This window comes from Vipera berus (genome assembly GCF_964194415.1).
Source record: "Vipera berus genome assembly, chromosome: 1".
Lineage (NCBI taxonomy): Eukaryota > Metazoa > Chordata > Lepidosauria > Squamata > Viperidae > Vipera > Vipera berus.
This window is the reverse complement of record NC_138202.1, coordinates 189,518,316-189,544,744: the sequence shown is the minus strand read 5'-3', so window position 1 is coordinate 189,544,744 and position 26,429 is coordinate 189,518,316. Positions and strand designations below refer to the sequence as shown.

Here is a 26,429-nt window from a genome sequence, read left to right as displayed (position 1 = left end):
TTACCTTAGTCTTTCTGTGCTGTACTTCAACCACAGTAAAAGCCATTTTGTCTTCCAACTCTGACAGTTCTGAATTTGTTGTTGCACTGTGATGGGTTTGGTCCTCTAACTCTCTTAGTCTTTTCTGCAATCCATAGATGCTCTCCCTAGGAGTAGGCATCTGCAATCAACAGTATTAGTTACTTTCCAGCTAGATTATTGTCAATGATCTCTCTAAACTCTACAGCAACATGATCTCAGTTCAGCAATAGTGAAAAGGGTATTTTCTCTGCTACATATTATTAGGAAATGACATTAAAATTGTCAGCACCATATCACTCTTTCCAAAATCAAGTCTATAATTACATTTGGAATAATGTGGATTAGGCTAGTTTCAAGGATGTAAGAAAGCTGAAAGGAAAAAGATTACTTTTTAGTTAGAAAAAAGTGATGGTGGTGAACTGTGTATGACAGTGATTCAAATGTTGAAGAGAAATGGTGGGGTAAACTAGATACCATTCCAACATCACATATAAAAATGAACTTGTGGCTTCCGGTTTGCACCCGTGGCACTTCCGGACGTGCAGAAACAGCCTGCTTCCTGCCGTCCATTTCTTTCTTTTTTGGAGGACCCCGAAAAGGGTCAAAAATCGCCCTGGAGGGGCGATTACTGAGAGGAGGACTTTCCTGTGATCGCAGAAGGGTGGCAGCCCTCCGCTGGAATCTGGAAACATCTCCTTTGGCCTGAAGAAGAAGAGACTGGCCATAAAGATGGCCGATCATTAAGCTGCTCTCTGCCGAAAGTCAAAGCACTACCTAGCACTAAGAAGCAATCTGGAGGACCTGGGTGAGCTTTTACCTTTCTTATTCCCTAACCATTTTCCTGTGGGACTTTCCTGAAAACCTCCTTCCCCATTTTTTGAGAAAACAGTAAATATCTACTCTGGGAACAAATCTTAAAGCCTCAAAGCTACAAAAGAACTTTATTTAATTCAGCAAAGAAATTACCGGTAAGTAATTTCATCTGTATTTACTAAAAAGCTTCTATTTGTTGCTGGGAATCCATTGCCCTATCTTTTCTCTAAGCTGTGAATTAAGAAAAAAATTTGGACTAATCCTACAAAAGTTCTATATTAATTTGGAAAAAGAAAAGAAAAGAAAATTCCCACATTACATGTTATGTTACTGATGACATCTTGTGGCGAAACCTGGTACAGCAAATAAATATCCTTTTTTTTCTTGTGAGACCTCACTGAATAACAGAGCTGTCCTTGACACTAAGATAAGGGTGGGAACACCTGGCACTGAATACAACTTTTCAGGAGGTGGAAAATCTATGAATATTATTATTATTAGTCCCATCAATATTTAAAATATCTCTATATGTCCAAGTTTTTTCAAAATCCAACAAATTTGTGTGTGAAAAAGCTTCAATTGTTGATAACCACCCTGGAATTTTTACATATATTTTCGTTTTAATTTTTTCCCATACTGTTATCAAAGCATTTCTAATACAGTGATTTTGAAAATACTTATGGATTTTGTTTTTTCCATACCACAAAAAAGCATGCCACCCCAATTGTAAGTCATGTCCCTCCAAATATAACAACATTTTGTTCCTAAGCATTATCCATTCTTTCACCCATGTTAATGCAGATGCTTGATAATACAAAGCCCACTCAAGTAGGACAAAGCCTCCATTTTCCTTAGTATCTTGCAAGGTTTTCATCTTTATTCTAGCTTTCTTTCCTTGCCATACAAACTTCAAAATTAATGAATTCAACTCTTGAAAAATTTTCCCCCCAAGTTTTATCGTAATTGTTTGAAACAAAAATAAAATCTTAGGCAATATATTCATTTTAACTGTAGCAATTCTTCCTAATAATGACATTTTTAAATTCTTCCACTTTTCCAAGTCTAGCTTTATTTGTTTCAATCACCTTGTGTAATTATCTTCTTTTATTGTTGAACACTTAGCTGATAAATATATACCCAAATATTTTACCTTTTTCACTATCTGTCCCTCTGTTACTTTTGACATTCGGCTTTTTTGCTTATTCGTAAGATTCTTAACTATTATCTTGGTTTTTTCTTTATTTATTTTTAGTCCCGCTATTTCACCATATTGTTCTATTTTCCCCCACAATTTTGGGATCGTCTCCAAGGGTTCTTCCAAGATAAATACTAAATCATCAGCAAATGCTTGTAGTTTATATATTTCACCCTTTATCCCCAACCCTCTAATTTCTGTATCTTGTCTTATATTTCGATTTAAAACTTCCAAAGTGAAAATGAATAACAGAGGGGATAGAGGGCAACCTTGCCTTGTGCCTTTCCTTATTTCAAAGCTCTCAGTACAATCTCAATTCACAATCACTTTGGCTGTTTATTATATATTGTTTTTACCATATTTATAAAATTCTGTCCAAAGTCCATTGTTTGTAATTGATGAATCATAAATTGCCATGAAAGATTATCAAATGCCTTTTGAGCATCTAAAAATATTAATGCCATTTGTTTCCCTGGATGTAGGTCATAGTATTCCAATACATCTATTATCACTCTTAAGTTATTTTTAATTTGTCTCTTTGGTAAAAAGCCATTTTGATCTGGGTGTATAAATTCAACCAAGTATTTTTTCAATCTCTCCGCCATTATTGAAGTAAAATTTTTATAATCCACATTGAACAATGAAATCGGTCTATAGTTCTTAATCTGGGTCAAATCCGAATCTTCTTTTGGTATTAAAGTAATATTTGCTTCAATCCATGTCATTGGCATTTTAGCTCCTAAAAAAATGTTTTGCTCTTTTTATCTGTTCTGCCACTTTTTCTGAGTCTAATAAATTTAATTTATGTTTTATTATGTCCATTTCTCTTTTTAAAGTCTTTTTTTGTGGATTTCTTTGCAGTTCTGTTTCTAACTTTCCAAATTCTTCTTTTAATAATACATATTGCTGTTTTCTCTGTTTATTTTTCCTTGCCATATACGTTATAGCTATACCTCTGAAATACGCTTTAGCTGTATCCCATAGATTTTGTACTGTAGTATCTTCTTTTTTATTTTCTTTGAAGAAGAATTCCATTTCTTTTTTTGTTAAATCTATAAATTCTTTTTCCTTTAATATGGAATGATTTAAAGTCCATCTTGGCCCTTTTTGTATTCCTTTCCAGGTCATTTTCAAGGGATTATGATCTGCCCATATGCCTGTTTCTATTTCAATGTCCTGAACATTCATTCTCATATCGGCAGTCATCCAAATCATATCAATCCTTGACCAGGCTTTCTGGCTATTTGAATAAAAAGTATATTGCAATTTTTGTGGATTCACTTCCCTCCAAACATCTTGAATTCCAATTTCCTCTGCCATATCAAAAAATGTCTTAGGTAATCTTCCTCTTCCATTTTTCCATTTTGTTACTTTTATAATCAATTTTTCCATCTATTATTGCATTGAAATCTCCTAGTAAGCAAACATTTTGATACTCCATTTCTATTATTTTTCTATGTAAGTTTTTGTAAAATTTTTCTTGATTATTATTCAGTGCATAAATTGCCACTAATAATATTTACTTTTGATGCAGATAAATTTCTACCATTAAAATTCTTCCTTCTTCATCTGAATATACCATTTTAGAATCTATTGTCTCCTTAATATATAAAGTGACTCCTCTTTTTTCTGTTGTACAGATGCATAATAAAGTTTTCCAATTTTTGGATATTCCAATAATTTATGATGCTGTACTTTTATGTGTGTTTCTTGCAAACAAATTATATCCAAATTCAATTTCCGTAATTTCCTAAAAATCTTATTTCTTTTAATTGGAGAATTCAGTCCATTTATGTTTACTGAAAAGATTCCATTTTCTTTATCCATTTCCATTTATTTATATTTCAGTCTAGTAGATCTAGTAGTCCTTTGTTCTCTGGCAAGTCCTTCATCCTCGCCCTTTGGGTCATCTTCCTCTTTCTGTTCTTCTGTTTGTGCAGTTGCTCCTTGAGTCCTCCCTTCTGTTTGTTTCTGCTCCTTACTCTTCCGTTGACTTAGTTTTACTCCTTCATCTAAAATTGACCTATTCCTCACTTCAAAATCTTCTGTTTTCCAAATTGAGTCCAGTCTATACCTTGTATTGTTCCAGTTTATTAAGATACCTTCCAGCATCAACCATCTAAAATTTATGCCATTGGCAATCAATTTCATGGTCAAAAAATGGTACTGTCTTTGTGTATCTCTAACTCTCTTAGGTATCTGCTTTAAGACCACAATTTCTTTATTTTTATATTGTATTGGTTCATCTCTAACTTTCCGTAGTACTTCATCTCTTGTTGTCTTCTTTGTAAACCGTACATGTACTTCTCTTGGCAGCTTATTTCTTCTTGCATAGCTTGAATTGAAGCGAAATATGTCATCTAACTCAAGTTGAATTTCTCCTCAATCTGCCTTCAAAGTCTTCTCCAGGATGTCAATAATCACCTCCACTATGTTTTCTTCTCGATCCTCAGGAATGTTTTGAAATCTTAAATAATGTTCTGCTTTTTCCATCTCTAAAATCTTAATTGCATTCTCTAATTTTTCATTTTATTGTAGTAACATTCCTATCTTTTTATCATTCTCATCTGTTTTTTCTTCAATTTTGTGTATCTTCTGTTGATTTTTTTATTATCATTTGATTCTGAGTTTCAAATTTTCCCTTTATATCCAAAATTTCTTCATTTAATTTCTCCAGTTTACTTTGTGTACTTCTGTGATTTTCTTGCATTTCTAAATGGTTCCTCTCCAAAGTCTCTTGATTCTTTAAATCTTGAAGAAATTTTAATGAAGTCTGTGTTTCACTTTGAGCAGTACTTGTCTTTTCATGTTGCACATTGCTTCTATAGATCCCTGTGTTGTAGGACTGGATTGTCCTACTGAGGGTGCAGAAGAGGTTTACTTCATGAGTCTGGTAATATTCGATGAAGTCATTTTACAGCTTACAATCTAAAATCAAAACAACATCTGTTTAAATTTAGCCAAATTCAATAGAAGTAGCTTTGAATCTCAATCTCACAACAAGGCAGTCTTATCATTTGCAGGTGTCTTTTGTCAAGGTTAACTTCAGTCAACAACAGTATATCAGAAATTTCGTTCTTCTTTCACCACTAGATGTCCTCCTTGGCTTATTTATCAATGTCCGATATTTTTAACAGAGTCTTTCCCCCCTTTATAATTACTCGCCGCTCTTAAATCTTCTGGGGGTCTTTACTTTTCAGCCCTTTCCCATCAGGGGCTCAACATTTATAATCCTCAAGGAGAAGGAAAGAGAAAATCTTGCTCACCCAGCTTCAGCACGCAGTTGAAATTCCGCTGATTAATAGTCCTTTTTCTTCCTGTTGGAGACAGCTATGCCTGATAGATCTTAACAGCCTTTTCCTTTGTTTTTCCAGAGGGTCCTACAGTTCACTCCAATCGGGTGTCCCCTGATCTGAGCTCCTGAAGTATCCCTCCTCCTCCATTGCCCCTCCAGGGCAACTTTCCGACCCTTTAAGGGTTGCTAGACGAAGAAAAACCAAGCTGGAAAGCCGAGCACCAGCTTTTCCCAGTTGCCTCGACGGCTGCCAAATAAGGAAGTCCCTGAAAATATATTTTAAGTTTTGTTGATTGACTAGGTTACAACTAGAAATATACTAACTTGCCTATTTTGACTATGTAATAACTAAGGGAAGTAGAGAGGGCATCTCTGTTGATGTAACCTGAACTATTTACAACTGGTTCTTATTTTAACTACCCAACCACCATATTGTTTCACAAATACATGTATATGTAAACATTAAAAAATCAATAAAACTTGCCTTAAAAAATGAACTTGTGGCAATTAACTTGTGTTTTCCCTCATCCCTTTTTCCAATTTCAGATAGAAACAACCAGACCTAATTGGACTTCTCAACACATTTACTAAGCTAGGAGTGTTATAAAAAAATCAACAGCTGAAGGGTTCAATACTTTGGAAAGAGTGCCTTGCTTTATTAAGGAAAGCTCTGGGTTGAATACAAATTTCAACCAAAGCCACTAGTAAGTTCCAAAATAGTGACCTCTCTGCATTTTCAGCACAAAAGTCCCATCCTTTGAAGCAAGGCACCTGGTCAAAATAAATCAGCCTCACCAGATGCTTCATGTGGCAGAATGCCTTTTGCCTCTGCCTCCAAGCATTAATCTGAGGCATATTATCTCTACCATGCCAAGTTTGGCCTTCAGGCAGAACAACATCACATCCCAGTAAAGAATGCTATGATACATTAAAAAAGTTGGGAATCTGAGAAAAGAGGGCAACGAAAGCGATCCTAGTCCCCAAGGAGCCGTTATTAGCTTTGAGTCAGCCTAGGGGAAAGACTAGGTAGAGGGATATTTTCACTCTCTTGCATATATAATAATGTTCTGATATTTACTTATAAAAATATTTCTGGATGGTTGGGCTTACCAGGCTATTACAAATGTTATCATTAAAGCTACTTAAAGAAACATCCAGAAACTTTTTAATGTCAGATGAGAGATTGGAATTTAAACTCTCTTAAATAAAACAGTATCTATAATCAATATTGCCTCCTGAGTGAAGGAATGAAAGAACAGCACGCTATGGAAAATAATTTTTTTCTCATGTCCTATCACCAAACACCTCTTGGTTGTAGGACCTATAATAGGGTATCCAATTAAAACTGTCAAGTAGGTTCTTGGCCTCATACTGGTATGACTGCAGTTCTCAAACCATGCTCATGTGGGGCTCTGCAAGATTTTTATTATTTTATAAATGGAACTCTTGGTGAGATGCTAGGGGTCCCTTAGACTGAGAAAGTTTGGGAACCTGGGTTAAGGCTTTTTAAGTAATTTAAAGTCAACTTCTTCAGCTGGACTCAGAAACAAAATCTAATAGAAATAATGTAAGATTGTTTTATTTAGGGCACAGAATTTGCTTGCTATGTTTTTAACAGATATAATTCTAATGTTTTATAGATCAGTACAGCATAACTCTGAAGTCCACAACTTGGTACCTGCCTTCCCCATATCTAGTTTGGGAATAGTCGTATTTGCATTAAAACATTTAAACAAATGGGGGGGGAAAGTATTTTTAAACTGCAGATGGGGCCCTATTGCCTTGATGGGTGGGTAAACTTTTGTTTAGAAACACATAACAGGTTTTCTGTTAGGACAGCAGTGCTTTAAGCAGATTCTATCCTCCTTAAATACATTCTGTAAAATCTTACCAGAATTCTAAACCTGCCCAATAGGCCAAATAAATTGTGGATAATTCATTCATGTGATTAAGAATTTGACCAGGTCATTTTCTTCAGAAAGAAACACACCAGGCATTTTAACCAACACTATAAAAATATTCCTAGCTGCAATACCCACTTGATCTTCCATGAACTATGTTGGATTCAGAAGGTAGTTCAAAATTATAGTCCTCATCTTTCAGAAGGAACCCAATCCTATTCAGAACAGGCTGTTCCCCCAATTATGACAATGCTTAACTGTTGATCAAAGAACCTGTCTTTATTTGAATTGCACTTTGTTTTGTTAAACCATAGGCAATTTGAGCCACATTGTGTAGAGGGTTTCCTCATCAACTTGTCATTTTTTTTAAAAAAGGACTGTGTCTATGTGACTAAACAGTTCATAGTGAATCGTTCATGAGGATTGCTCAATCAAGTGTTATGAGACAAAGATGTTGATGTGATTTGTTTTAGACTAAGTGCACTTTGCTAGTTCAGAGCAGGAATGTTGAGAGCTGCAATAGAAATTGTGACATCTTGGTAGGATTTTGTTCAGAAAAAATGTTTGATGTTCATATTCTTCTGCCCCTGTCATTGCACACTAGGTACTTTCACTGTTCTATTGCAGTTATGACCCCACTGCCAATTGGACTTTAGAAAGTTCGTATTTTAAAAAACAAAAGTCTCCTCTATGTAGCTGTCTTTTTTGTAATAATTATATAAAAGTGTAAAATAAAGGGGGGGGGGGTTAATACCTTTTTCCAATCTGTGGTTTACACTTGTCATTTGAGTGTCATATTGGAAGTAACACCTGAAAAATCAGCAGAGCCAAAGCAAACTGGTGAAGTCCAGTTGAGATCTAAATATGATTCCATTTCATTTACATCATGTGATTATGCCCACTGGTTTTGGAGACCCTCTCACATTGTAACCACAGTATTAGCATTAAACTATCTGAAACTTGAAAAAATCAGCATATGTGTATGCCTGGGTACTCACAAAGAATAGTTATCAGCAGTTTTCTTTTCAAAACAAATAAAAATGTTTATATTTCAGTATACTATTAATTTCTCTGATATCTCAAAAACATTACTTTTCTTTAGGTGCTAATATGCCTTTGAGTATGATCAAATTCTATCAAACAGAAAAAAAAGCTTACAATCATTTGTTAATTTCTAGTTAGCAGAAATAGGATTTCCAACTAAACTATGGATGGCTACCAATTTGCTTTGAAGTGAAGCAGGGTATTTTCCAAGTTGCCGTATCAGGAACTGAATTGAATCTTGTGGCAACTGTGAATCCCAACTCATCCTACACTGCAACAATTTACATATCCCAGAAAATCTGGTAAGAAACTATGTGATAGACAACTTTATTATATCTATATTTCAGAGGATGGGATAAGTGTTGAGAATTGTTTAAATAAGGCAACCTAGTAAATTCAAGACTGACCTGAGATTAAAACTTGGGATTTCCTGACAATTTGGCCACCATAAATCAGTTGGCTTCCTCTTTTTCCACAAGCTTAATTTTATTGATTTGATACATATACATTGTGATGTAGTAGATAAGGTATTGAACTAGAAGAGAAGAAATCTAGGTTTTCTCTTAGGCATGGAAGCCAATTGGCTGATTTTGATCCACTCTGTCACTCTGTCCTAGACTATGAAATAAATAAAATCTATTGACCAAACTGTACTTGACCAACATTAAATAGTTCATACTTTCAATGAAGAGGTCTTCATTCAACAGTATATTGATTTGGAGTACACATACATATATTGTATAAGCACACAATTCCTGTATAATGCTTTCTCATGACAAACTTTCAAACTTTTATGGTGAAAGTAGTTTGCACAGCCCAACTGTCCTTATTGTTGTAACAATCTATTCTGAGGTGCAGAGAATAGTGCGCCTCTAGTTCTTCAAATGTGCTGATCTAAAACTTCCAACTTATTCATTATTAGTTGTATCAGTTGTAACTTATACTTCAGTGACAATTTGTAGGAAGAGGGAGATGCAGATTGGACCCCTCTAAGTTGTGCTTTCATACATTTCTTTCTAATACATCCTAGGTTTGAGGCACCTCCTACCCATTTCTCAAGCTTCATAGAAGATAGAATCATCATTCAACATCTTCATCTTTTCAAGAAGACATTCAAGGCTTTCTACATTGTGTTAATGGATCTCAAGTGCTTTGGCTGTGATGCCACAAAAAGCCCTGGCTGGTGACTTGTGGGTTTTATGCTCAACTACAGTTACTTTGTGTGCAGCAGAGGGAAATGAGGGAATGATAGAAAATGGGAAGCAGGAAGGTGTGCAGTTGCTTTAATTAAAGGATTCGTTGTCTATGGAGGACTCTTAACCTGAGGAAGAGTAACAGCCAGATAACACCTTGATCCTTCACAGAACACAGCAGGGACAAAGGGACTACCTCAAAGTGCAAGTGAAAAGCTCTCATTAGGGTAATGGCTTATGTGTGGGAACCACTTTTTGCCTCAGAAGCAGAAAATACGAAGGGACTGTTCACATGGTGATCATATTTAGTACGGTACATTTTATTTGGGTCAGTCTGCTCTTAGAAAGCCAGATGGTCTCAGGAAAGAGATGTCCGGGGGAGGGGGATGGAACTGGGAAAGAATATGAGAATTCACAAATTCCACATGTAACACATTTAGACTTTAAACTCAACATTGAAGTATTGTATTTGTGTAAGTGGCATAAATATGAATTTTTATTTCATTATATATTTGTCTTAATATATTGAATAACAGTATACATTAAAATTTATATTGTAACTCAATTAGTTTCTGGCCAACTATTTGAATTTAAAACCAAGCATTTTATTCCCTCAAAATTCAAATTCATCTTATTACATTTAGAAAATGCCATGAATAGTTGAGTGGGAGAGAAGGATAGGAGTACAGATATGATCTGTATCTTGCCTTACTTTACATTGCCTTTCTTTTGAACTGGGCTGGAACAGTCCTAGCAGATTAATCTTTGGAATGAGGAAATAAATATTTCTGGATCAACAAAATCACCAGTGTTTTGTGAAAATTCTTTTCAGAACAACTCACTTGATGCACCATGTGATGATTCAATACATGAAAAGCTTTCTGCCCAGAGGGTATTTCATATCAAACCTATGCTCCTACCAATCTGCCAGGAAAAGTAAGCCTTGTTAAAGAAGACAATTAAGAGGAATAATCTTGCCTACAGCCTGTGACCCCATCAGAATTAAGACTGTTCAGAAGAACTTGCTTTTATGCTGGATTTGTATTGCAATTTATTTTTAAGGGAGGTGAAATCATAGATCGTCTGGTGCCCTTGATAGCCAAAGTCTGTTTAAATACGTAGGGACCATCCTCTCACCACTTGGCAACTAGATATTGAAAGTCAGTCATCAAAACAAGAAGAGGGGAAAGGATACTGAAATAGAGGACATTATGATCCATCAATACATGTCATGTTGGACAGCAACAGTAAATGTAATGGTATAGGTAATTCTTAACTTATGACCGGTCACTTAACAACCATTTGAAATTAAGACGGGCCCAGAACATGTGCATAAAACACTTCTAACATTTTGATGACTTGGTAACTGGCTTGCCTTTACAAATGGTTGTAGTGGTCATGTGACTGCAATCAGTTTCTGGCAAAATCCTCCCATTCAGAAGAATGGGTTTGCACTTACAACCACAGATTTACTTAAAAACTGTGGTGATTTGCTTAACAACTGCTGCAAAAATGTCATAAAAATGGGTCCAGTCACATGTGTGTCTCAACCTATGACCATGAGAACTTATGACCAGAAATCCAGTCCCAATTATTTGTAGGTTTTAGGTTTAGGACTACCTGTAGAGATAGTAATAGAGAAACCATATTTGCCCCAATTTGACCATATGTAATGTAAATCAATGTAAAGTAAAAAAACATTCTCATCTTCCATACATAAATCTTCTTTTCATATATTCTTGTATTTTAATAAAAAAAATACACCTGCTCCAAATCTAGCTGCTGCAGTTAGTTACAAAACAGATAAAATGGTTACATCAAAACTTGTTCTACCAGGAATAGAATTTTCACTGAAGAATGGGACATAGGAGGCTGTCTTCTGTTATATCATATTGTTGCTTCTTCAGCTCAGGACTCTGTGTGTTGACAGTAGTTCTTAAAGTTATCACACAGGATTTTTTAATCAATTCCCTTGCCTGAGATACTAAGGACTGAAGAATGAGATACTAAGGACTCTTCTTTGGTCAATGCACAACACTGCCAATGTTCCAGGGTTCAGAAGACTGCCTTTGAAAATGAGTTATCACATCATAATACTTATCTCCTCCATCTATTTTATATTTTATGACTGTGATTGTTAAAACGTCAAGTTACAAGCTCCATAATTTCTCATGCTAAAAATGTATGCAGCACAGTCCATTTTCAGATTTGAAACATACATAAAGCTCCTCATTACTAGATTAATGGGCAAATACCAACAGGAATCAAGAAATTGATAAGCTAAATTTTAATTTAATAAATGCTGGCAAGTTAGCAGAATAACATCAGAGGGTTTGCTGAAATCAAGTACCATCCTAAGATGCACATTGCTAAATATGGAGTTCATCTTATGCACTGTGACAGAGTAACATAAATGCACATGCTACTAAAACTTTTGTGTCTCTTGTTGTAACCTTCAATTGGGTAAAATGGGGCATCAGGGTAGCTCAAATGTGCCAAATTAAAGAATGAGTCTAAAATCCATGATTGATATCTCGCAAAATTGTGAAATTGTAGTCACTTCATTACTGCCCTGCTGCTAGTCATGTGATTGTCATTTCCAATGCTTCCGTGTCAGCTTCCTATAATGAAAGTTAATGGGGAAGTTGGCAGGAAGTCCAAAGTCCCAGGGTGGCAAGCAGGTAAATGGCGCAAGTGGGGAGGGAGGGGATGTGTGGGAGGTAGTTGTAGAAGAGATGCTACTTGGGATGGGGAGAGTAATGGGGGTGGGTGGAGAGATGCTACATGGATCAGGGAGGTTGCATGGGGTGCAAGAGACTGCATGGCAGGTGCAGCGTGGGCTTGAGAAGCTGCTGAGAGGTGCAGTGCATGTTGGGAAGAGTGTCAATGAACATGCAAGGGCGGTGCCAACATGGCTGAGGGCATGCAGGATTGCAGCGTGGATTGGGGAGGGTGTATGATAATCTTAAGGAGTGCAGTGAGGATTGGGGAGGGTGCGTGAGTGGTAGATAAATAATTACCTCTGAAAGAAAGAGCCAATGGGTCATGGGTTGTCTTAGTATGTTTCTAAAAAAAACCCCTTACCTTTATTATTATTATTTTTAAATAAGCTTTAACTAGCTATTTGTTACTTGTCCTCCTGCAATACATTTAAATCCTCATAGGAATACAAAACCAATATTTTATATGTACAGACTGTCTTTCACAAAGAATACATGTTCATTTATGTAACGGATTTATAGGCTGCTCCAATCTGCAAAAACTCTGGGTGGGTACTTTTCAGATTATGGACAGTGTTTGCAAAAAGTGACCACCATGAACACATAACAGGCCCAGCTTTATCTTCAGGAGAAAAAAATGGTAAATGCTAAAACTTAGGATGTCCTAAGTGCCTGCTTCCTTCTTGTATAATTCAGAAAACAGTCATCTGAAGGGATGCCCAAACCATTCTCAAGGGGGCATCACACCAGCTGATGTCAGAGGCAGTGTCTCCCATCTTCAAAAAACAGTAGAAGCATTCAGCACTCCATTACCAGCATGCAAATCTGCATATTACCTGTTCTTCTTTTAGGAAATCATGTGTCAGAATGTGAACTGTGATCAGACTGAGTCCTGCCCTTTCTATTTAGGGCAAGGATGGAGTTTTGGGTTCAGCATAAACTTGTGTTCTTCAGTCTTGATGTGATTTCTGATGAAGTTCACTGTGCTTTAATTTGTGGCTGCTCATCATTCAGCTGAAGGTAACATCTTGTGTATAGTCCATCTAGCTTTTTAAGAACTGTTGTCAATTTGGATTAGGGAATACATTCCTCCAATGATCAATATGAATGCTGAACTGACAGATGCTTTGCATCTATACTACAAGATAACTCTTAGTGTGGCTTTAGCTTTGATGAAAATGATTTAAATGTTACGATCTTTACATGGCCAATGTAGGTTATGAAACACCAACTGCAAATAATGATCTTTGTTCAAAGGCATCTTCTGCTATGCTGTAACATTTTAAATTATCTCACACCTTGGAAGATACTATTTACTGATATTTTGTACAATAATACTAGCCAGTATTAGCAAATTTAGGTTTTTAATGTTTAGTTTGAAATGAAAGGAACCTGTGGAAATTGGCAGTGCTGCTGACCTCTTATTCTTGGGACTTTCTCTGGAATGGAAAGATGCTAAAATACAGAATAATAAGAGTTGGAAAAGACCTTGGAGGTCTTCTAGTCCAACCTAGTGTCTAGTCATCTAAGTCGTTTATGAAGATACTGAAGGGTACTGGGCCTAAGACGGAACCTTGTGGTATCCCACGGCTTACTTCTCTCCATGTAGATGTAATACCATTAAGGACTACTCATTGAGTGTGTTTTGCCAGCCAACTACAAATCCATCTGGTGGTGATGCTGTCTATCCCACATTTTTCTAGCTTACCAAGAAGTAGGTTGTGGTCTATTTTGTTGAATGCCTTGCTGAAATCCAAGTATATGTCCACAGCATTGGTGTGTCCAAAAAGCAAGGAAACCAAACTACAGGAAATGGAATGTAAGTATTTACTTAATGAGTGCCAATAAAGTAAAATCTAGGTATCTTCAAACAAGGGAATTCAAGTTAGAGTGTCTTATATGAAGCATACTACCTTCGCTTTCATGTTCATTTAGTTTGCTGATTTTTTTTAAAAAATCATATTTTAGAAATTGCTTTGTTCTATATATCTCCAGTAGGCTTCTATGTATTATTTTGTAATATAGTCAGTCAGCACTACTTTAACAATGCATTCAGTATCATCATGAACAGTTTGATGAGCCTGGCTTAACCACTGTTTTCTAGTTGCTTTGCCTTCTTTCCATAACTTGAGGTTCTGGGTGAATTCAGGAAGCCAGAACAGTTTATATTCATTCTTCAGAACCTTTTAGTATCTAGTTCTCATAGAACACATGTTTCAGGGCTGCAGCCCACCCGTTCACAAACAAAGTCCTTTGAAGGAGACAGAAACAAAAATAGAGATAATGAGGTCCATCTTGTTTTTGCAATGTGCAGAGCCTCTACTGGGATGAACAACCAAGGTTAATAAATTGTTGAAATCTGTCTGTGTTGTAAGACTGTAAGCACTGAGAAGATTATATAGGCTGTAACAGTTGCTGCTGAAAGCCTTAACTGCCAGCATAGTTGTTGGCTTTTTGTTCAATGCTTCAAAAATGATTGCCTTTTCTCTTTCACTGTCCATATTCACATCAGCCTACAACTGCAATGGGAATAAAGCATTATTAATGAACTAGGTGAATATGCAGAAGTCACAATAAAAATAATCACACAAAAGTTTACAGAATTTCTTTAAGTTAACATGGATCAATGTTATGTCACAAATGCAAGATGTCTAGCTATATAAACTGAATGAATGAATGAATGACACATACTTGACAAAACTGGCCATAATCTTGAGCAGAAGACAAGTCAGAGAGAAGTTAAAGCAAGTATTAATGAACTGCTAGTAGAGACAGACTTGTTAATCACCTCTGTAATTCAGAAATAAGTTAGACGAGCTGAAGAGTTCACCAAAGACTTTGAACTAAATTCAGATTAGCATTTGCCTGACATATTTTCCCACTCTCCTCTACTTCAAGAGTCCCAAAAAGCTGGAATGCAGCAATAATGTGAGTGCTGTGCAGCAGGACCTGCGTTATCTTCTAAGGGATTTATACATAAAAAAACACATCAAATTTCTTACCATCTTTCCACAAGACAGGTATAATATAAAACATCTCACAGAAGAAAAATGTTTCTTCTACCTATTGACAGGGTAGACAATAGCCTTTCCTAGATGGTGGCAGATAGCCTAAGTCAAGACCAATTTCTATATGCTAAAGCTGTTCATTAGAAACATCAGCAATAGGGAGAAAAAAGCCATTAGAACTTAAAAGGTATAGCATACAGAGTTATGTATTTTTTGTTAACAGATTACTTCAAAAAGATGAGTATATATTAAGAGGCTAGGAAATAGTAGAGATGCACAGATTCTTACATCCTATAATTAAATTTGATTCTACTGTAACCAGAGACAGATCTGGCCAAAGTGCCAAGGCATGTCTACAGATTCCTGGAATCAAAGATGGAAATGCCTCATTAATCATTGCTTGAAATAGTAATAATAATGTTTCTTTGGCAAATCTTGATAAGGCAAGGCAATTGACTAGCATTTTAAAAATTATGCTGTAGAAGGGTTTCTATGTATCCACTATTGCTTTGGGTTTACACAAACTTGTTCATTTTAACTCAGAAGAAAGTTAACTGGGTTCAAAGAAGTTTTGAAGTTCCACTCTTGGACTGCAATGAATGAGCAATTTCAATACAAAAGAAGCAAAGGAGAACAATAAAAAAGACATCCCCTGAGCATTCCTGGCTGCTATTAAATTTTACAAAGTAAACAGCAAGAGAATTTATCATGGATTTCCCAATGTTAAATTTTGTTTGTTATGTATCATAGAACACAAGAATTAGATTTACAATCTATACTGTACACATGGTGATTAAAATAAAATGGATTTTTGGAATTTCTGCTGGGGAATAACAGTGGGTTGCTGCATAGACAGCACCCACAGCTGAGAACTCTGGCTAGGACGCCTATTCCACCAAAGGATTCCTGAATCAAAGAAAGATCATGAGATAAACCATGTGTGCTACAGACAGTAGTTTCTTCAGAGCTACCTGAAGAAATGGAAAAGGTTTTGCAGTCATTCCAGGAAATGAGATGCTGGGAAATCCGTAAGTGCATTAGAGCAGAAATGGACATTAAAATCTTGCTTTTCCCCATTTCGTAATCATTTCAGGAAGTAATTAATTACAGATGAAGAAAGATTTCTTCTGCAGCAAAGATTAAATTTTGCAATGACTTAAACCTTCTTATGAGATTACAAAAATAACCAAAATACAAAAATAATTAAGAGTAGATAGAAGAAAATTTTCAAAACAAGGGTTAGAACAGAAAAAAGGTCATTTTGATGGAATAAACTGGAAAATGTAATTTTTACTTTTAAACAGCAAAGGTTTTAAATTGAATTTGGTTCTGGAGGGGAGAGATTTTTTTAGAAAGATATAAAGGAGAATTGAAGGAGATGGAAATGGAGGTTTCAGAGGGATCTACACAACAATCAATCTACACAACAATCACACTAGATGCAACAAGAATTAAAAGATGATACTGAATTAGGAACTACAGGAATAGATTTTTGGCCTGAATATGAATTGCAAATGTTTAATATGAAATATAAATGGAGTAAATGCTCCTCAAAAGAGTAAAACAATCATTATTTGAGAAAAATAAAACAAAATGTGAGTTGCCTACAAAAGGTTCATATCATGAAAAATATATATAAAATATTTAACCTATAAAACTTTGGGTGAACAATTTATTTCAGTAGATATTAAGAAGAGAAATGGAGTAGTTTTGTGTATTAATCAAGGGGTCCCAACCCCTTGGGCTGTGACCCACTACCAGGTCTTGAGCCCTCTGAAACTACTGTAGGCTGAGGAAGTGGTGGGCGAGCAGGGGCATGCATCCCCACTTCCTCACTTATGCGAGCAGTAGGCAAATGTGGGCACATGCACTCCATTTGTGCGAGGGCAATGCCTGTGCCTGTTGCTTACGCAAATGGAGCTGCATGTGAGAGCACGCTTATCAGCCACTCACATGCAACCATCCTGTCTCCCTCCCCCCAAAGCCGGTCGCAAAGCTGGAAAGGTTGTAAAACCTTCAACTAAATCCAGTGCTAACTGATTAACGTGGGAGATATGTTAGGGCAAAAGTTAATTTAAATGGGAGTAAAACTATGGTGTTGGGAGTTTATGCCCCAAAGAGGATAAAGTGACTTTCTATAAACAACTGATGGAAAGATTTTTTTTATGAAAGTTGGTGTTTGTTGGGGGATTGGAATGATGTGGTTTTTCCTCTACTGGAAATGACTTCTGAGAAAAATATTAAAATTATTCGGAGTCAATTACCAAAAGGTTTATTTAATTTAGTGACGGTTGATGCATGCAGACAGAAGAATGGTAGCTCAAAAGAATACACCTATTTTGCAACAAGACATAGATATTTTTTAATAATGGATATGATTTAGATTTGGTTTCTAAAATTTCTAAGGTAGAGATTTTACAAAAGACCTTTTCAGACCATAATCTTGAAGTCTGGTTTGCAAAAGAAAATGGATTCAGATGGAGACTAAATAATGTGATGTGACAGAAAGATGAAAGTACTGGGGAATGTAAAAAGAAAATAATTAAACTAGGAATAATTTTTGGAAAGTTTTTGGATAATAATTTAAATAAAGAATTGTTTGGGATGTAAGCAAAACTTTATAGGAGATTATCTGATACAACATAATTCTGAACTTAAAAAGAGGCAAGAAAAAATATGAAATACTTTGAATGAGATTAAAATGAGATTAATAAATTCTCCAGGGAATAAAAGTATCTCCCGACAAATCAAGATTACAGCAATAAGTACGGTATGTTAACAATAAGATCAATGCAAATAAAATTGAATTATGCCTAGCAAAAAGATTTTGAATTTGTGAATAAACCAGGAATTTGTTGGCAAAAAGAAAATTATATCAAAAATTATAAAAGGGCGATACTGTATTGATGAACAAAGTTACAAAACCAAAAACATTTTGTCAATATTATTCTAATTTGTATAAGGGGCATGATAGTCCATTGGACAAAATTGATGAACATTTGAGAAAACATAATGAACAAAAGACAAATTATGAATGAACCTATAATGATAAGTTCCAGAAAAACATCTACTTCTACTTCATTGACTATGCTAAAGCCTTTGATTGTGTGGATCATAACAAACTGTGGCAAGTCCTTAAAGAGATGGGCATACCAGACCATCTTATTTGTCTCTTGAGAAACCTATATGTAGGCCAAGAAGCAACAGTGAGAACTGGTCACGGAACCACTGATTGGTTCAAAATTGGGAAAGGAGTCCACCAAGGCTGTATACTGTCGCCTTGCCTATTTAACTTATATGCAGAGCACATCATGAGAAAGGCAGGGCTAGATGAATCAAAAGTTGGAATTAAGATTGCCGGAAGAAACATCAACAACCTAAGATATGCAGATGATACCACTCTAATGGCAGAAAGTGAAGAGGAACTAACGAGCCTCTTGTTGCGAGTGAAGAAGGAGAGTGCAAAAGTTGGGTTGAAACTAAACATTAAGAAAACCAAGATCATGGCATCTGGCCCTCTCAATTCCTGGCAAATAGATGGGGAAGAAATGAAGGTACTGACAGATTTTATTTTCCTGGGCTCCAAGATCACTGCAGATGGGGACTGTAGCCAAGAATTTAAAAGACGCTTGCTCCTTGGGAGGAAAGCCATGGCAAATCTAGACAGCACACTAAAAAGCAGAGACATTACCCTGTCAACAAAAGTGCGTATAGTGGCTGGATGGAGTCACTGAAGCAGTAGGCGTGAGCTTAAATGGACTCCAGAAGATGGTAGAGGACAGGAAGGCCTGGAGGAACATTGTCCATAGGGTCGCGATGGGTCGGACACGACTTCGCAACTAACAACAACAACAATAATGATAAAGGAAATTTGAGAAGCAGTTAAAAAAGAGTAAAACAATAAAGGTACCTGGACCAGATGGCCTATCGAGCTTCTGTTGTAAATGCTTTGAGGATGCCTTTACCACCTTTACAAATATGATGAATTCTAAGGAGGAGGAAAAATGCCACAAAGTTGGAAAAATGCTAATATAAAATTAATACCTATAGAAGGACAAGGTTTGACTTTAGCAAGTAATTACAGAGCAATATCATTACTGAATAATGAGTATAACTTGTTTAGAACAATTTTACTTGAAAGACTGAAAATAATTTTGCAAGAATTACCGTATTTTTCGGACCATAAGACGCACCTGACCATAAGACGCACACAGTTTTTAGAGCAGGAAAACAAGAAAAAAAATATTCTGAACCAAATAGTACCGGTATACTAAAACAGGGCTTTTCAACCTTTTCATCCATTGTACCACTTTTAGGACAAGGCAATGTCCGAGTACCACCAGTCACCCAGCAAGGTGTCAAAAACTTGACCCCCCCAAAAAAGGAAAAAAATATGATAAAGTACAGGTAGTCCTCGACTTACAACGATTCACTTAGTGACTGTTCAAAGTTACGACAGCACTGAAAAAAGTGACTTTTGACCATTTTTCACACTTATGACCGTTGCAGCATCCCCAGGGTCATGTGATTTACATTCGGATGCTTGGCAATCAATTTATATTTAAGATGGTCACATTGTTCCAGGGTTATGTGATCGCCTTTTGCAACCTTCTGACAAGCAAAGTTAGTTGGGAAACCAGATTCACTTAACAATCATGTTACTAATTTAATTTCTCTCTCTCCTTCTCTCCCCCTCCCTCTTCTTTCTCTCTCCTCTCTCTCCCTCTTTCTCTCTCTCCCTTTCTTTCCCTCTCCCTCTCTCTCCCTATTTTTCCTCTTTCCCTCTATTTCTCCCTCTTACTCTATTTCCCTCCCTTTCTTTCTCCTTCTCTCTCTCCCTCTCTCTCCCTCTATTTTTCTTTCCCTCTATTTCTCCCTCTTTCTCTCTCTCCCTCTATTTCCCTCCCTCTTTCTTTCTCCTTGTCTCTCTCCCTCTTTCTCTCTCTCCCTTTCTTTCTCTCCCTCTTCCTTTCTCTCTCCCTCTTTCTCTCCCTTTCTCCTTCTCTCTCTCCCTTTCTCTCCCTCCCTATTTCTTTCTCCTTCTCTCTCCCCCCTCTCTCTTTCTCTCTCCCTCCCTCTCCCATTGTCCCTTCCTTCTTTCCTTCCTTTCTTTCTTCCTTCCCTCCCTCTTTGTCCTTCCCTCTCCACGTTAGAGCAGTACCCGCGGAGGCGGCCCTGCTTTCTCTCGCAGAAAGCAAGCTGAAATGGAGCGAGGGAGATTGTCAGGAACACGAATTGGCCAATCTCGCGCTCCTGCAATCTCCCTTGCTCGGTTTCAGCTTTCCTTGCTACAAGAGAAAGCAGTCTGAAACGGAGCAAGGGAGATTGCAGCAGCGCGAGATCGGCCGATTCGCGTTCCTGGCAATCTCCCTCGCTCCGTTTCAGCCTGCTTTCTCTTGTAGCAAGGGAAGCTGAAAGCGAGCGAGGGAGATTGCAGGAGCACGAGATCGGCGTTTCTCAGCACGTGCCGATTCGTGCTCCTGGCAATCTCCCTTGCTTTCCACTTGCGGAGGTTGGGGCTGGCCATACGGATAACCTTCGGACCATAAGACGCACCCTCGTTTTCCCCCCCACTTTTGGGGGGGGGAAAGTGCGTCTTATGGTCTGAAAAATACGGTAATTCATGAGGATTATTGTGGGTTTTTATCTTAAAGGCTTTAAAAAGATAATATCAGAACTGTGTTGGATATTTTGGAATATTTAACAGATTAACAGAGTTGGAAGGGGCCTTGGAGGTCTTTTAGTCCAACCTCCTAGTAAAGCAGGAAACCTAATCACAAAGAAGCAGCACTGATCTTTCTAGATGTAGAAAAAGCTTTTGACAATATGAACTGGACTTTTTTGTTTAAGGTTTTGGAAGTTGTGAATTCTTTATAAAATGGGCAACATTGATTAATACTTCACAGATGGCAGAAATAATTATTGTAGTTTTATACAAACCACGTGAGATCCAAAATTGAACAAGACACGGTTGCCCATGATCACTTTTATTTTAGTTCTTGAAATATTGAATAGAGACACAAACGAGAGGATTATAGGCGTAAAGCTGTAAAAAGAGTCATACAAGAACTTTTGTGGATGAATTGGTTGATTTTGGAAGACTCTTTAAAACAAATTGAACTTTTAATGAGAAAGCTAGAAGAATTTGCTGCATTGGTTGGTATCAAGATTAATAAACCAAAGCCAAAGAAGGTAACAAAAATATGAAGATACAAGATTAAACAGAATTAATTAAATGGATTTTTAAGATTTAGAAGATAAAATATCTGAATATAACTATGACAAATATGAATTGTATGTTATTTCAAAATGACAATGTTAAGCACTGAATAAAATTAAAAAATATATGTCAAGATGGGACCAATTACAACTGTCATTGTTGGGGAAATTTGTATGGCGGGTGGGAAAACTAAAATTAAATATAAAGCACACGCATACAGATACAAAGGAAAATGGACCTACCAATTATATTTTGCTATCTGATATCTAGTTTGGATAAATGAATGTGTACTAAGAAATAGAAGGTTATTGGAGTTAGAAGGACATGATCTAAGATTTGGGTGGCAAGGATATTTATTATATGACAAAGCTAAGGTAAATGTAGATAAAAATCATGTCAGGTAGGAATAAATACAAATTTAGGTTTTGCCCAGAAACATGTTTGTGGTTTTCAGTTTAAGAAGCATTTTATAGAAGAGAAATGATACGTAAACATTAATGGCTAACATATTGTGATGTACTAGAAAGTTCTCAAGGTTGGTTAAGTTGATGGGAGTTTGCAGAGATGGCTAAATTAACTTCCTGGATAGAAAAAGACATTCTCTACATCTATGATTGAATGAAAACCCCTTATAAACTATTTGCAGAAAAAAATGCATGTATGACTTGTGGTTTTACTGACTGGAAAAAGTGGATAATAGAAAAAAGGAGCTTTTTTGTAATCATAGACTAAAATATAATTTTGTAATCAAACATATATTCACAGCAGAGGAAACTGGAAGCTTATTTCTGTTTTTTGATTCTTTCTCACTGCATTTTTGTTTTCCTATGTTTCTTCTTCTTTCTTTCTTTGTTCTATTTTGCATTTTGTTCTAAGATGGCGGCGCCTGGAATGGCTGCGGCTACATTGGCTCTTCAAGGCGAATAGTTTTGGGAGGGATAGTAAGGGCTATAGGCCACATGATCAGGAAGATTTTAATGTGTTTGAGCAACATGGTGGAACTAAGGTAACATACGACATACGACCGACAATCTTTGCTGGCCTGGCAAATTTCTAGTTGTTTTGGAACTGTTGGTGAGACCGTTAAAAGTCATTGGCGCTGGTTGAATTTGTTCTACCAGCAACAAGATCTGACTGCTGGCCCAGTGATGGATTGTATTGCAAATCAGGGCTGTTTCCAGAGGAGGCAGAGGAGGAGAGGACCTGGAGCTTATGGAGTGAAGGAACTGGATGAGGCTGTCGGCAGGCCCAGAGGAAGAGAGAGAGGCTTTTGGAGGAGTTGGTGGCGGCGGCAGTGTGCTCCAGGGACAAAAAGAAGCAAGGCCTCTTTAAGGAGAAGGTAGAATAGTCAGGATCAGAAAAAGGAAAGAAGGCAACGTGGTCAGAATAGAAGCTAACTTGAGGGCTAATCCACATGGAGCCCCATTTCCATCTGTCCTGTTTGCCATCGTTCAGTCCCTAGAGACTAAAATGGACAATGTGAAATTTGAGCGGGCCACGAACAAGGAGTATATATTGGAGGTGGTGACCCTTTGAGAGCTGTATGCAACGAAATTTCATTTTGATGTATGCCGATTGGTGTACAAATAAAGTTATCATTATCATTAGTTTGTTAATTTTTATGTTCTTTAAAACTTTTAATAAAATTTATTATACCAAATAAAATAAAATGGATTTTTTTCAATTGTTATTAGTAACATTATAAGTAGTCCACACTCAGATTACCACAGTTAGCTGAATTATACAATCAAAGCAAGCTGGTTACACTTCAAGCAAAACACATAAACTCAAACACATTACAAAAAGGCTTAACATTAACCATATTTAATCTACAAAAAGAGCCCCATGTTCAGCAAGGATATCTGCAACAAAACAACCCTTTACAATATGTCTTTTCAAATTCCAATGTTATCTTTTTAAAGTTTAAACAGAGGTCTTCATACTTTTTTGGTCCACACATCCTCACTGAACACATAGATGCCTTTTTTGATGAGTGGGATTTTACAGGAAAATAGGTCACATTACATAGTGGTTGCTTGAACAGAGCTTTGGTGAAAGGAGGATAAAGACCACCATATGAAACAGAGGACAATACCTTCTTCGCATCAGGAGGAAGGTCATCATTAGGTGAGTCCATTTCTGGTTTGGATTCTTCAGTCTTCTTTCCTGCATTTTCTTCATCAGTAGAAACAGCTTTTTTAGTTATGCTATTTGTCAATTCTTCTAATTTTCTCTTCAGTTCCTTCTCTTCTGTGCTACGATCAATGTAGTATTCAATAGCCAGAGGCTAGTAAAATAAAAGCAAGTCATTCTCAATCATATATTCTAACTCAGGGGTCCCCAACCCTGGTCCGTGGACCGGTAACGGGCCGCGGCATCCCAGCAACCGGTCCGCACAAACAAGCAAAGCCCCATCCATGGGATGAAGGAAGCACACAAAACTACGCACTCTCCGGTTCATGGAAAAACCTTTCTCCATGGAACCGGTCTCTGGTGCCCAGAAGGTTGGGGTCCTCTGTTCTAACTGGCTTATTCTAAGTCAATATACATATGAATAAACAGATATGTATCTTTTTAACATGGGTTTAAGGAAACCTAAATCTCATCATGTGGTAGGAATTAACTAATCAATTTACCCTCCATTACTGTTTGTATTACTGTCCTAACTACACAAGATATTTAGACATCCATTCCTATGAATAGCAAAAATAACACAATGTTACTGTACAATAATGTACAGTATTTCTCTATCATCTGCTTTAAATGAAAAATCCATAATGAGGAAGAAAATCTTAATGACTTAAGCACCTGTTTACACTTGGAACCTCTTGCCTCCACCCCTGGTGATATGTTCTATTTATACTAGAAAAACTTATTTTTCCAGTTTAAAAAATGAACTCCCAAGTTTTTGAAAGAATTAGTTAAGCCTGGGAGAAGGACTGAGGAATGTTGGCCCTGGGACTCTTCAGAGGAAGATGGAACCAGACAATTGTCTTGAGGCTTTTGCACTAATTAAGTGGGCAAGGTGCTGAAGCACTGCTAGGAATAAAGAGCAACCTGGGCTCTAGGTCTATTAAAGAGCAGTCCAGAATGTCTGATCAAGGTGATTGAACATAGGTGAGTAAATGGCAACCTGGACGTATGTATAACTCTGTTCTAGATTTTACCTTCTCAGAGTGAACTAGGATCTTTTCCTCAAGGCGGCTGAGCATACTTTCAATAACAGAGATGCGTTTGTTCAGTTCAAGCATCTGAGAAGAAAGAAGATAGCAAAGGACAGAGCCCACCACCACACTTCTTAGCAGTTAAAGGAGAAATAAATAAATACAGAGCAATACCAGCTCTCATAACCTTGATGGACTAAAGATCACAATTTTACTAAATGAAAAGAAACATTTTGGAAAATGCTGGAACACTATAATACTAATTAACAATAACAGAATGTAGCCATTAGATAACTGTCAAGGGGAAAGGCTGCATACACTGAATGTTGTTGTTAGCTGCGAAGTCGTGTCCGACCCATTGCGACCCTATGGACAACGTTCCTCCAGGCCTTCCTGTCCTCTACCATCTTCTGGAGTCCATTTAAGCTCACGCCTACTGCTTCACTGAATATACACATTTAAATGTATTTGCCAGCACTTCCAATTTTGTTTGTGGTACATGACCTCTGAATTAAGATCTCTCCTTTACAGGATAGAAATAACATGCTCACTTCTCAAGTAACAAGCAGCTTTGTATAGAGGTCTTGCTCTACAAACACCAATAAACAACCTTTGATATTTAGCTGACACTACTGGAAACATACATTAAGACTATATTTGCACACTTTAATTTTAAATAATAGCAATAGCACTTAGACTTATATACCACTTCACAATGCTTTACAGCCCTCTCTAAGTGGTTTACAGAGTCAGCATATTGCCCCCAATAATCTGGGTCCTCATTTTACCAACCCTGGAAGGATGGAAGGCTGAGTCAACCTTGAGCCGGTGAGACTAGAACTGCCAAACTGCTGTCAGACAACAGTCAGCAGAATTAGCCTGCAATACTGCATTCTAACCACTGCACCACCAAGCCCTATAAGTTTATAGAGCTGAAGTTTTCCAAGATCTCAGGCCAAACTAATGTTACACCGTGAACTCAGCTCTTCATACAGATTTATACCATAAAATGGAAGGTTAACAGATTTAGTTTTAAAATCAAAAGTGAATTAGGAAAGAAGTTTGTCTTTTATGACAGGGGGCTTCTTTTCCTCTTTTCTGGTTTGGAGAATTCAGACAACGATAGTTGGACAAATGGAACAATTCTGCCATGGTAAAGGGAACATGCCCAGAATGAAAGGAATGCCATAATGATACACAATGGGTGAGCTATGAGTACTTGCAAGTACCAATTCCCTAGAACAGCGATGGCGAACCTTTTAGAGACCGAGTGCCCAAACCACAACCCAAAGGCCACTTATTTATCGCAAAGTGCCAGGGCTGCATAAGCATTGTGGTGCCCTCAGGGGGAGCATGGGGGCGTGGCCCACTGGGTGGGTGTGGCTGAGGTTGTCACGGCAGACTGGGTGGGCGTGGCTGGGGTGGCCATGGCCACCTCAATGTTGCTCATGGGGGGCACACCTGTGGGGGCCGGGCAGGGTTGGGGGAGATCCAGGGGGTCTCTGGTGGGTGGGATGGTGGGCAGGAGGCCCAGCATACATGGGGGGAAGCACGCAATCCTAGCTGGGACTGGGGGGCCATGGCCCGATGGGGATCCAGCCTTCCCTGCTTGGGGTGGCCTTTGGCTTTCTGGGTGTGGGCGTGCTCTACCACCTCTACTCGGGCTTGCTAGCCGGCCGCTTCTTCTCCTTTGTGCTGCGTGGGGCTGCTGCTCTGGGCAGCAGCCCAATGGACCTGCGCAAGCTGCTGGCAGCAGTGGTGCATGTGCCCACAGAGAAGGCTCTGAGTGCCACCTCTGGCACACATGCCATAGGTTCGCCACCACTGCCCTAGAAGTCTACCATTCACCCAATTG

At 37.4% G+C, this 26,429-nt stretch overlaps 1 protein-coding gene across 1 annotated transcript in view; it reads right to left on the bottom strand.

Annotated features, from left to right (window-relative positions):
• MLPH (melanophilin) overlaps positions 1-26,429 on the bottom strand; it is a 100,968-nt gene that overhangs the window by 25,841 nt on the left and 48,698 nt on the right. The window contains exons 10-12 of the mRNA XM_081312766.1: positions 24,578-24,661; positions 23,506-23,697; positions 5-160 (exon numbers count right to left, since the gene is read on the bottom strand). Coding sequence (XP_081168892.1) covers positions 5-160; positions 23,506-23,697; positions 24,578-24,661 — 432 coding nt within the window. The remainder of the gene's footprint in view (positions 1-4; positions 161-23,505; positions 23,698-24,577; positions 24,662-26,429) is intronic.